This window comes from Mytilus trossulus, chromosome 2 (assembly GCF_036588685.1).
Source record: "Mytilus trossulus isolate FHL-02 chromosome 2, PNRI_Mtr1.1.1.hap1, whole genome shotgun sequence".
Taxonomy (NCBI): domain Eukaryota; kingdom Metazoa; phylum Mollusca; class Bivalvia; order Mytilida; family Mytilidae; genus Mytilus; species Mytilus trossulus.
Genome location: NC_086374.1, coordinates 70,112,501 through 70,125,381, shown reverse-complemented (window position 1 = coordinate 70,125,381; position 12,881 = coordinate 70,112,501). Strand labels below are relative to the sequence as shown.

The following is a 12,881-nucleotide window of genomic DNA, read 5'->3' as shown; positions in this document are numbered from 1 at the left end:
CACACAAGTAATCTTAATTGTCATAAAGAATAAATAAAGCTGGTGAGATACAAATAAACACAAATTAAATAACAGATATAAACAAAACCCTTTCAACCATCAGTTCATCGTTCCTCGTTCAATAGAATTTGAAAAAAATAACCAAGACCTTGTGACTATTAAATCTTTTTTGGATTGATAAATAATTGCAACAGTAGTATACCGCTGTTCAAAACTCGTACATCTTTGGACAAAAAACAAAATTGGGGTAACAAACTAAAACCGAGGGAAACGCATTAAATATAAGAGGAGAACAAACAACATAAAATTAGAGGTTGTGGTATGATTGCCAAGGCAACAACAATCAACGAGACCGTATGACGTAAAAGTTGCCAATTATAAATTACAGTACGGTGATCAAGTATGAGCAAAACGTATACAGAATAATTAAATATAAAAGGCTCCAAAATTACAAATATAAACAATTCAAACAATAAATCTAACGCTCTACTATATATACGATCCAACAAATGAAAACAGATATGAAATAAATAGAATGTGCTACAATTATGAGAGTGATATTTTTATTTTGAAAATGAAATTATTATTCTGTCAAAGTATTTGAATATATATGATTAAAAAGACAGTATGATTGTAGAAAAGACAACTACTGACTTTATGCCCAACACAGATTCGAAAATATTTTCAACAATTCAAACCAAACTAAACCAATTAATGTCTCATTACGCCATAATGAACTTGCATAAATGCTATAAGTAAAATCGACATATTGGATTAAATATTTCCTTTTCCAAATGTGAATTAAAACTTTAAAAGTTACAGAACATTGGTCGAAATTCAAGTGCAAATAATGATTTGTCATAAAAGACCATTTTAAATTGAAAACAGAAACAAGTGCAATGTCTACCAAAATGCTTAATTATTGAAACAATTAATTAACTCCCATGAGAAGAAAAGACTTTGAATGATAGTTTACTAAATCAAATTGATATCATTTTTTTTGTGTGTCTTTCACGAAAACTACACATGAACAGAAACTACTACACAGATATACAAAAGTACCCAATAATATGTCAGAATGTTTTGTGAAATTTATTACTTGTCTAAAATCGGCCATCGACACATTTGTTTGTTATTTGTAGCTATCTGATGAGTCAATATAGTTTTATTGCTACCAAGAAAGCTATATCATCAAGGATCATAATGGTTCAGTATAAATCTGTCTTTATTCCTTCATACACTTCACGCAATTATAGTGGAGCTTCTTCAAATTTTAATGTGTAAGATGACAGCGATCATGTCGTGACTGCAATCTCGTCCTTTTCTCTTCGATTGTGACACTATCCAATGACATTATGTCAGTACTTTGTAAATTAAGTGTTTTATCGTTACCATTTTCCCATGGTGATTTCTATTTTTTTATTGGGCATGATTTTTTATTTCTCCTTGGTATGGTCTGTCAATTGTTCTCAAATTGATAATATGAAAATTGTGTTCGAAACGTATATGTCTATTAACTTTTTTGATCTGGTGTTACCTGCTGTTTAGGCCTCGGTGTAAACGCGAATTACACATAAAATCTACACAACTTTTTTTATTAGGCTTAGTAGTCTAATGATCCACCAACATTACAGTGTATTATAAAACGTACTTGAAAGAATCTATTGTTCCTGTCTTGGCAACACCAAAACTAATCGCTCTGTTCTGCAAAATAAATCACTATTAATATAATCATTTTCAAAAATGAGATTTCACATTTTTACAATACAAAAAGAAACAAAAATATTGCAACAATCATCATGTTCAACTCTTTTTATTAATCTTGAATAGGATTTAGAATAGCCCACCAATAAAGGTTAAATGCTGGTTATAATACAAGCATCGAGCATTTGTGATCAAAACTATTTCAGAAAAATACTAATATCACAAAAATACTAAAATCCGAGAGGAAAATTCAAAAGGAAAGTCCGTTATCCAATGTCAAAATCAAAAGCTTAAAACATCAAACGAATGGATATCAACTGTCCCGTCTTGGCACAGATATTTTCTTATGTAGAAAATTGTGGATTAAACCTGTTTTTAAAGCTAGCTTAATCTTTCACTTGTATGACAGTCGCTTAAAGTTTTTTTTTATTGACAACGATGTGTGAACAAAACAATCATAATAGGTAAAAATGTCAAAAAAATAGGGGAACAAACACACTTTCTTGTGTGCGAGGTGAGAGTTCAAAATATTCTTATAATCCAAGGGTCAGTATCGCTACAGGCTCAATTTGAGTTCCACGTCGTTTTGATTTGTTACTTGAATGATAAAATATATGGTTTTTAATTTTCGGCATGAGAGTGATTTGAATTATGGTTTTTGTTTGTAAATTCCGTACAGTTTACAAGAGTTAAATACAAATATTTCCTATAAACAATAATAATTTACTTCTAGACATATTGTAAACCATTTAAGCCAGTACTAGACCAAGAACCTATCTGAAGCGACGAATACTACAAATGAGTATTCACATTAAAGTCATATGAGCTGTTGATATTCATGAAAGGGGTTATACTATAAGTTTACCAAAATAAACTTGTAGTCGCATAAATTGTCTACTTACAATATTTAAATCAAAATGATCTTGAATGCCTTCGTCAACTACACCAACAGTTACCCCAGTTCCATTGACACAACTTCTCCATGCCGGTAGTACGTTCATATCATATTTATCGGTTTCAGATTTATTCTAAATTAAGACATTAAATGAATTTATTACAGCTAAATCTGGAAATAAACTCATCGAAAACACCAGTCTAATAATTGGAGAATTCAGACGTGTGTTCCGTAAATATACGACTCATAAGTAACACTAAAAAAAAATAAAGATCCAAAATATGTATGATGTTAAAGAGCAACAGAACTTGCTAAAAACTAGTATTTTTGCTTTATTTCAATTCACTTTGTCAGCACAACTTTTTTAAATAAAAAAAATACGAAAGACGACGAAAATTTGTTCGATCTAAATTGTATGACTTAAAAGATTGTTGTAGAATCAGAATAGATTTATATGATTTATTTTGCATCATAATCATACTGATAAAGGATATCTGTTATCCAAAATATTTATATATATATAGACAATTACTTTAAATGTTCCCTTTTCTAATATTGGTGTTTTGTACACATTATAAGGGTTTATATTTATATATGTATGTGTCACACAGATATGAAGGTTTTTTTCATTGCTCTCAATCGACCGACAAATAGTTTACGTTTAGTATGTGTATGGTCTCGTCAGATATTCTATGATATCAATGTGAAGAAAGCTCGATAATCTATTCGTAATATACTAACAAACGTATCCTTTGTTTGAACTGGAACTGCTTGCACAATATTTGCAAGACAATCTTTATTTTTCTATACTTTGTGAGTTAATCAAATTTTATATTAAACCATAATTTGCATCAGTCTATACCAACAGATTAAATTTGATAAAAAGTTTTTTTCATTATACTAGTCTTGTGCGTAATTGCATCATAGGCATATACATTCTACTATATGTTTCTGGGTGGAAAAGAAAAGTTTTTGTTAGAGTCATATGAAAAATAATGTTTAACCAATTCGTTAACCAATGCATGTATATATCATAAGCTTAGTCTTCTGTGCACGATTTTGTCATTTTTCACGCAAAGATATCTTATAATCGTAATTTTTTTTCAGTCTGTTATGATATAACATATATGGTAGCTCATTCAATTCCGTGTTTGACTACGAAGTTTACCCATGTCATCTTATAGTAAACAATCAACAAAACTACATGGATATTGAGCACGTGTTTAACATGTACAATCAGATAATAGTTTATATCAGTGACAGAACCATGCGTATTGCGATCACCGGATTTTTACGAGGAGGGTCACGCTAGGATCATTTTACATACGAAAAATATGTTGACGAATTGCTTCCTGGAAGCAAGCAATTAAAAAAAGTAAACTTCATCTAAATGTGGACAAATAAGAAAATTTTCTTCAGAAAAAAGTACATGTATATTAGTTTAATAATGAAAACTTTCCATTTTGTTATAAAAAAAAAACATCTGCATCATTGTTTTTAATTTGAGGTTTCATATGACTTTAAGGAACTTGTTTGTTCTAAAGAAAGGGTTTTAGAGCCAAGACTATGAAGAAATGTATGACGTATTGTTTAAATAGATATTTTTAATATATATACAGGTTTGCCGTCAGTTTCAAACATTAGGATAGCAATTTTCTTTATTTCAAACAATGCGTTAACAAACGTTGTTTGTTATATTTACGATGAGACATCATTCAATGCATTGCTAATTCTTTTCTATTCTTTACAAATAAACAAAGCCGGTTTATCTTTTTGAACAAATATATATATTTATGTTGTGTTTCTGTTGTGTCGTAATTCTCCTCTTATAGTTGATGTGTTTCTCTCAGTTTTGGTTTGTAACCCTGATCTGTTATTTTTTCAATCGATATATGAATTTCGAACAGCGGCATACTACTGTTTATTCCCACGAGGTTTCATGGGATAACATACTTACCAGGTACCACTCCAAAGGCCATAATTCGTCTTTAATATTAGTTGCACATGTATCGGCCATGACATACTGAAATAAATAATTATTATAATAATGATGATATTGAAATAATAGTGACCGTATATCAACCAAAGATGAAGAACTGGATCTTCCATCACTGTATTGGTTACATAAACTGCATTAGTGTCCTTAAAAACAACGGTATATTACTGGGTCTTCCAAATGCTCCACGAAACTTCTTTCTAAATAATCAGCATCTTTTTAAAGCAATTAAAGCCGGGCTTCAAAGTTATTTACCTATTCTAGGTGGCGTGAACCAGATATGGATACTGAAATATTCCAAAGATCGTTTAGAGTACATACAATCTCAGAATCTCTTATCTTGCGAAAGTATTAAAAAATTTGACTTTTCGGCACTTAATACATAAGCATTCCCTATTCCAAACTAAAAGCCAAATTGAAAGAGTTGGGATTGCTTTGTTTCATAAAAAAAGAATGTTGAACGTAGAAACAAGTATATTGTCTTGAGGATGGATAAATCATGCTTTGTAAAAAATAACTCTGATTCAAACAAAAATTTCTTTGAAACTGACATTATCAAGATGATTGACAACATATTTTCAACAGACTGTCGGCATTCCAATGGGAACAATTTGTGTCCCTCTTATTGCCGATTTGTTTCATACAGGAACTTCTTAGAAAGAAAGATAAGAAGTTAGCAATATCATTTAAATTTACTTTCCATTATATAGATAGTGTTCAATAAACAGTTCAAAATTTGTTGAACACATCTATCCGATCGAACTAGAGAAAAAGGACACAACAGATACATTTAAGTCTGCCTCATATTTTGATCTACATCTAGAAATTGACAATGAGAGTCGATTGAAAACAACACTTAACGACAAAAGAGATGATTTTAGCTTCCTATTGTGAACTTTCCATTTTTTTTCATGTAACAACTCTCCAGCAGCGTCTGCATACAGAGTATATATCTCCCAATTGATATGATATTCCCGGGCTTGTATTTCCTATCATGATTTCCTTGATAAAGGGTTGCTGCTCACAGGGAAGGTATTAAACCAAGAGTTCCAAATGGTGATCACGTCGTAAATTTTACAGACGCCATCACGAGTTGGTTGACCGTTATGTAATCCGTTTTACAGGTGATATCGGACATGTTCGTTGTGTCGTAACTACAATCCACTGCACTTTTCACCACGAATGTGACCTAACAAATTAGACTATTTACTGGGTTTGTAATAACATGAGCAACACGATGGGTGCCACATGTATAGCAGTATCTACGTACCCTTCCGGAGCACCTGCTTTCGCCCCCAGATTTTTGTGGGGTTCGTGATGCTTAGTTTTTAGTTTTCTATTGTGTTTTGTGTACTATTATTTGTCTGTTTTTCTTTATTTTTTAGCCATGGCTTTGTCAGTTTATTTTCAATTTATGAGTTTGACTGGTATATTTTGTTCCTCTTTTATAGATGAAAATTTGTAACATTAGCCAAACATTCTATTTGTCTGTAAAAGAGTTGTCGATTGAAGGCCAAAAGTAATTGTGAACTTCAAATGAAATTCCGATACGGTTCATTTCTTAGTATAATTTGAGCTTGACACTGTTGCCGTCATCTTATAGAAGCATCTTCTTCTTTTGAGAAAAATGTGAACCCTTCCTGTATAATTTCCAATACGTTTTAATTATCTTACCTGCCATTCTTGATTAGTCCTGTAATTATATAAAATCGAATAAATATATATCAGCTATATCATATATTTAACCCATGTAAATATTGATAATGCTTGACAGCGAAAAACAATAACTATATATTGTTGCTGTAATCACCAGCAGTCCTTTGATTTGACATGAATATCATTGATAAGTTGATTTTTTTCAATATTGCAATTTTTCTACCGCCAGGTTTAAATTGACGTATTGGCTGGCCTTTCTATTTTTTTAGATTTTTCAGTTTTTAATGCTCTTCCAATTTGTATTTGATTTATCCTTTTAACTGTTTTGATTCGAGCGCCGAGAGGGGTTTAGATATTGATGAAAAGTACGTTTGTCTTACCAAAATACAACCCTTTGTTTTTTTCTGTATCTTTTTCTATGATAAATGCAAAATGTGATGTATTTGATAGTATGATAGTATGTAACATACTGTTCATCGCCCATGAACAGTTGTACATTAATTTCAGTAAAACAAATCAGATTAAAACATATATATTTATCAAAGTAATTTAAAGTGCACTTACAAACTGCACAAATAAACAGTAATAATCCATGTCTTTCCACCTGAGAAAATTATTTCCATATGGGATTTGTTTCAGTGCAATGAATCACTGTGAATTGTGTTTCTTCGGTCATTAAGACATTTTTCAGTACAGAAACCAGGAGATACTGTGAACGCTCACCAGCCTTTTTGTTGGTCCTTAGCTATCCTTAAACATGCAAAATAAGAGTTAAACTATTGAACTATAAATATCTACTTTATTCTATCGTTCGAATAAAATTTAAAAAAATGCTGTGTCTGAAACCTGTTATTTCATAATTTTGTTATTTCTCTCATTATAAGATCTATAAATATGGAGATATGATTGGAGCCCGTTACCCTTCTTTTCTAAAAAAAAATATTCTGAAAATGTGATCTATTATGAGCTTATTTAAAAATAAATATATTTATTTCTTAATTTCTAACCCCTAGAATAAAACTACTTTTAACCTATTCAAACACATAAAATTTCTCTAACTATAATAAAGAAATAGACATATTCTGCAATGTTAAAGTCTGCTGGTAATATAATATGCATGACTCTAAAGGAAAGCGAAATAAGACAATGCACTTTTATAGACAAAGGGTTATAATCTTGGAAATTGATTGAGCAGTGTGTATAGTACAAATTATAGGTCAGGATAATATGTCAATGATCTAAATGTGTATTGAGCTTCTCCGTAAAGCACAATATTAAAATATAATAACCAATGAATATCAAGGAAAAATGATGATAATGTGCATGTATCTTTTAAAGGGCAAATCAATATTTCAAATGAATCACAGTCAAGCTTGTTCTGATTTATTTGATGCTCATAAAAATATACATAGATATTTTCTTGTATTTAAAATTGGGTTTTAATATAAGTTTTATAGGAGCTGTTCGCTTTCAAATAAACACCGTAATCATAAGTTTCATGATATGCCAAGGTCGCCAAAAATTATTAACAGTTGTTAATGACCATTATACCTACCATGTGTACAATAACATAAGTATAGGCATGTAGAGGGCTGTTCTTATACACATGAGGTTGCATATTCAACCACATGCATACAATATTGCTTTAAAGAGTCTTTCAATTAAATTAACAACATTAATGAGACCATTGTTATTGCACCAGATGAACATTTGACAATCAATGTATTTAAAGTGATGCTGTTGGTAAAATTCTTAGAACCAACATTAAAGAGCTGATAGATTAAAAAAAGACCAAAAGTAAAGTTAAAGAGAATATGAGTCATGCATGAAACAGAACCATTACTTCATAATCTAAAATGCCTTGAAAATAGAGGTTATGCCAGTTTTTGTTATGACTCGTCGTCCTTCCTCGTTATTATATATCAACTCCTTTACTCCATCACTTATGAGTAGCTTATACATGCCTTCTTAAAATAATACGTCGTACATGTAAATTATTTTTTTTATTACCACATAACTTGCTCTATTGCGCATAGAATTATAATAACTTTAATTATCGCTATTTTGTGCATTTTTCCTTTGAACTTTTTTTTTGTGATAATTTTCAAATCATGCTTCTCGCTTGAAATGGAAATTATCGCTGGAAACTAAGCAGGCACGTGACGTTGCTAATGAAATCGACATGAAATCGACAGCGTTGTCATAGGTAAAATAGCGATAAACAGATTATCATTGATCATCTCATCTCGATTGCCTTTCTCGCTTGCGAGAATACAATCTCGTTGAGATGATCAACGATAATCTATAAATATTGACAATGCAATTACCCATAGGAGCACCTTTAACGGCTAAAATGTACCGCTTTTAAAAAGAAGTTTGGTAAAATATTTATTCTAGAATGGAAAGCTATGAAGCAGAAGTTTACCGATTGACACCTCATAGTAAACAATCAACAAAGAAAGCATGGATATTGAGCACGTGTTTAACATCTACAGTCAGATAATAGTTTTATTTCAGTGACAGATCCATGCGTATTCCGATCACCGAATTTTTATGAGAAGGGTTACACTTAGAACATTTTGCATACGGAAAATATGTCAGCGAAATGCTTCCTGAAAACAAGCAATTAAAAAAAGTAAACTTTTTTCTAAATGTGGACAAATTAAAGAATTTTCTTCAGAAAAAATTATATGTACATAAGTTTAAGAATGAAAACTATTTATTTTGTTATATAAAAAAACATATGCATCATTATTTTTTTTAATTTGAGGTTTCATATGATTTTAATTAAAATTGTATATAAAATGTCTGTAAGCCAGTAAAACAAAGTTCGTTTAAATTTATGAGATGTCTTTAACTTAGATTCCTGTACCATTTCGTAATCCGGAGTTACCACATAGATCCAGGATGGTTAAATCAATAAAAATAATATATTTACTCAAATTGGTCGAATCATTAGTATTCACTAATCTACATTAAGGCTCTGAAAATAGTCAACCCGAACAGGTATTAAAAATTATAGTGATTGCAGGAAAAGAATTTGATATATTGAAACACTTTGTGCCTAGACAAAGTTTGTATTCTTTACATGTTGTCAAGCTAGTACTGATAGATTAAGTCAAACTTTGTTATTGTTTTAAATTTAAATTTTCCCTGTGTTTTAAGATTGTTTAAACAAATGACAATTCATGTCAACGTATCTTTACGAGATAAGAAATAGCTCTGTTCACTAGAATAGATAACTTAAGTATGCATTAAGTAATTTGTTAAAATGCAGGTTATCGGTTATCACTATGAAACTATATTGTTGGTTCTTATACGTGCACGGATACGTTTGTTAAAAAACAAAAAAAAGCATATACATTGATTTAGCGCTAACAAAAATAGTTGTTACCAGGAAACACTGAATAATTGAAAGAATGGTTTTAACATTGCAAAATATCTAGTGTTTGTAACCATAGAGTTTAAGTTGTCGTCAGTTACCGGTAGCTATGAAATAAATTAAATATGTTTAAAGTCATATGAAATTTCAAATTAAAAAAAAATTATGCATATGTTTTTGTTATTTCTAAATGGCTAGTTTTTATCATAAATAAAGACAACAGTAGTATACCCTGTTCCTAACTCATAAATCCATGGACAAAAAACAAAATCGGGGTAACAAACTAAAACCGAGGGAAGCGCATTAAATATAAGAGGAGAACAAAGACATAACACTAAAATGTAACACACACAGAAACGGCCCAAGCATCAGATAAATTCCGACGAGAATAACAAAAATAACATCAAAACCAAATACATGAATAATAAAACTTATATACATCAACTTTGCTTAGGAGAAAATTATTTAATTTGTCCAAACGTAAACATCGCTCTGTCATCCAAATAAACTGAATATATCTTATGTATTATACATGTTATGCACCTGCCTACCTGAATATTAATGCTTCGTTGTTGATTGTTTACAAAGGTGTCAATCAATAAACACCGGCTTCAATACACGGCCATTACTTAGCTGTCACATTTTTACAACAGCCCTGACCAAGTGAAATATGTACATGTATGCATTTATTTGTATTCTTGTCTAGCATTTTTGCTAATATTCTTTGTCTATATGCCTTTTTATGTTTCTTTATTCCAATTTGTTTGTTTTATAGTGATTAAGATTATAACACAATGTTGACTGATACATCCTCATGTTTTACATTTTTACCTATTTGGTCTGTTTGTTATGCTAACATAATGGAATTTTAACCGACTGTCATACAAGTGAGGGTTTAGCTAGCTATAAAACAAGGTTAAATCCACCATTTTATACAGAAGAAATTGTCTGTACTAAGTCGCGAATATTACAATCGTTATTCATTCGTTTGGTGTGTTTGAGCTTTTGATTTTGCCATTTGATTACGGACTTTCCTCGTATTCGGTAGATTTGCTATTCAACTTTTTCTTAATATTGTAGGTCACTTTCTCCGTAATTTGCTGATTTTTTATGTCATACTAACAAAAAAAATTATTATTATTCATTATAAACAGGTATATTTGAATATAATTTCTTTGTAAGTTTCGTCTGATTTTTTTTTATATTATATATTAAAGTAATTAAATGTGGAATGTATCCATAGGGAGACAGCTAGCATTAAACATAATAAAGGGACATAACTCGCTCTCACCCCATATGGAATTTACTGACCCCATATATACCGTATTAGGTCACTAGCACACTATGCGTTCGCTCTCATCCCAAATGGAATTTACTGACCCCATATATACCGTATTACTTATGTATATGTCAGAAGAAAATTTAAAAAGAAAAAAGATATCTGACATTTAAAAGAATATTAACGGTACCGGACGTGCAGTTCGAATATATACATACATAATGATCTATTATCCCAGTCTCGTCAGTGATAATCGCGGGTACATGTTTAATAGTCTTAAACCTGATACAAACGTCGAAAGGCTGATAAAACAAACAAGTTCAAAAGTGTAGCCCAACCCGTGCAAGGATGTTAATTAATAAATTTGAAATACGTTTTTCATTTCCAAATCAAGGTAGAAGTGTTGCTTTACCATATCATTATTCTATCTTTTTTTTATATTTCAAATGAATAAACTCACCTTTAAAGAAGCTACTATGATCGAGGACTTTTGTAATAATTCAAACGTAGTCTTTTTGCACCCTTTTTTTATTTGTTTTCAACGTTATCTATGACATCAAACAAAAACTAATCTACTTTTTGTGTAAACACAGTTAATATCTAAGCGATACATGTACACATATACTGCAAGTTTTTAATGGTTAAACCGATTCGATAATTATCTAATAGATGATATAAAAATGAATGTACAGCACCTATTGAAAATGAGTTACAAATTTCATTAATGTGTCTTGTGAAACTAATACATAAAGGTAAATAGAAGAGTAAATAAATGTTCAAACCTCCTGGTATGCTTGTCGATAGTTGTGACTGGTTGTTATCAGCAAATAAATTAAACATTACAGGTAGAAAGGCGTAGTGTAGCATATGGATTGGTTTATGTGTATTTGACGGATAAAACTGCTTGGTCATTTGTAATATAGATGTGAGAGAATTGGAGAAAAAAATCCGTTAGCATTCGGTTTTCACATGTAAATAATTTAATTTTGGATGTAAGGCGTCTTCTGATTGGCTGACGTTATTTTGTTATGAGCCCATAGACATAATTCAGTCATGTGACCGTGACGTCATCAACGGTTTTTCATGGTTTTCTACGGTTTAAAAAGGAATTTAGAATTGAATTATAAGAAATGACTGTAATATGTTTTCTGTCTACTCGAAATAACATAAAAAATGTGGTGCACATTGTTAAATAACCCGCTATACGCGCGTTATTCAGTGTGCACCAAATGTTTTATGGTATTTCTTCATAGACAGAAAAAATATTACAGTCATTCCTTAAATAGTATTATATTAAATTAACTTCGTTTCTATAAAAAATAAACCCAGCATTTTTCTTTTTAAAAGTGAGCAGAATGTACAGTTTGGAGGTAATTTAATGATATCTTTAGAAATTTATAACATAATGAAAGCTTGTAATTCAGAATTAACTTGTAATAGTAATGCTGAGTTCACACGTTATTCGCATTCGATTCGCATTAACTAATTCGAATTAGTTTAATTCGCATTCGAAACGTTTTACGTCCTAACGTCAATTCTAATTCGAATTGAACTTCGCGTCAACTTCGTTTTACTGTCCAAACGACAATAACTTTTAATTCGTATTAACAAAAACGTATTTCTAATGCGAATTGACTAATTCAAATTAGTTAATTCTAATCAATTCGAATTTAAAAAGAAGAGTGTCTGGACGCTATCAGCGAATTCGATTCGCATTCGATTCGAAATCAATTCGAATTAAATGTGCGTGTGAACGAGGCATTATGATTGAAAATATCTCTTATCGTAAAAATTATTATCATGGCAAAGGATCATATTACAGATTGAAATGTTGAGACGTTATATATTTACTCCGTCAGCATGTGGGATCTTGAAACTACATATCGATTTGCAATAAGTGATAGCTGCATTCCTATGAAGTTTTCTGTCTTATTTCGAATCTGTGTTAATATGGACAATCTGCATATTT

At 30.6% G+C, this 12,881-nt stretch overlaps 1 protein-coding gene across 4 annotated transcripts in view; it reads right to left on the bottom strand.

The window, feature by feature from the left end:
• Nucleotides 1-11,815, bottom strand: part of LOC134707903 (endoprotease bli-4-like) — a 38,097-nt gene extending 26,282 nt beyond the window's left edge. For 3 of the 4 annotated variants that reach the window (XM_063568063.1, XM_063568060.1, XM_063568062.1), the window contains exons 1-6: nucleotides 11,695-11,815; nucleotides 6,816-7,001; nucleotides 6,270-6,288; nucleotides 4,557-4,622; nucleotides 2,607-2,732; nucleotides 1,652-1,704 (exon numbers count right to left, since the gene is read on the bottom strand). In XM_063568063.1, coding sequence (XP_063424133.1) covers nucleotides 1,652-1,704; nucleotides 2,607-2,732; nucleotides 4,557-4,622; nucleotides 6,270-6,288; nucleotides 6,816-6,874 — 323 coding nt within the window. In that variant the 5' untranslated portion in view covers nucleotides 6,875-7,001; nucleotides 11,695-11,815. Of the gene's footprint in view, nucleotides 1-1,651; nucleotides 1,705-2,606; nucleotides 2,733-4,556; nucleotides 4,623-6,269; nucleotides 6,289-6,815; nucleotides 7,002-11,372; nucleotides 11,398-11,694 lie in introns of those variants that run through there. The other variant, XM_063568061.1, reaches the window with a different exon arrangement.
• Between the last annotated feature and the right edge of the window lie 1,066 nt (nucleotides 11,816-12,881).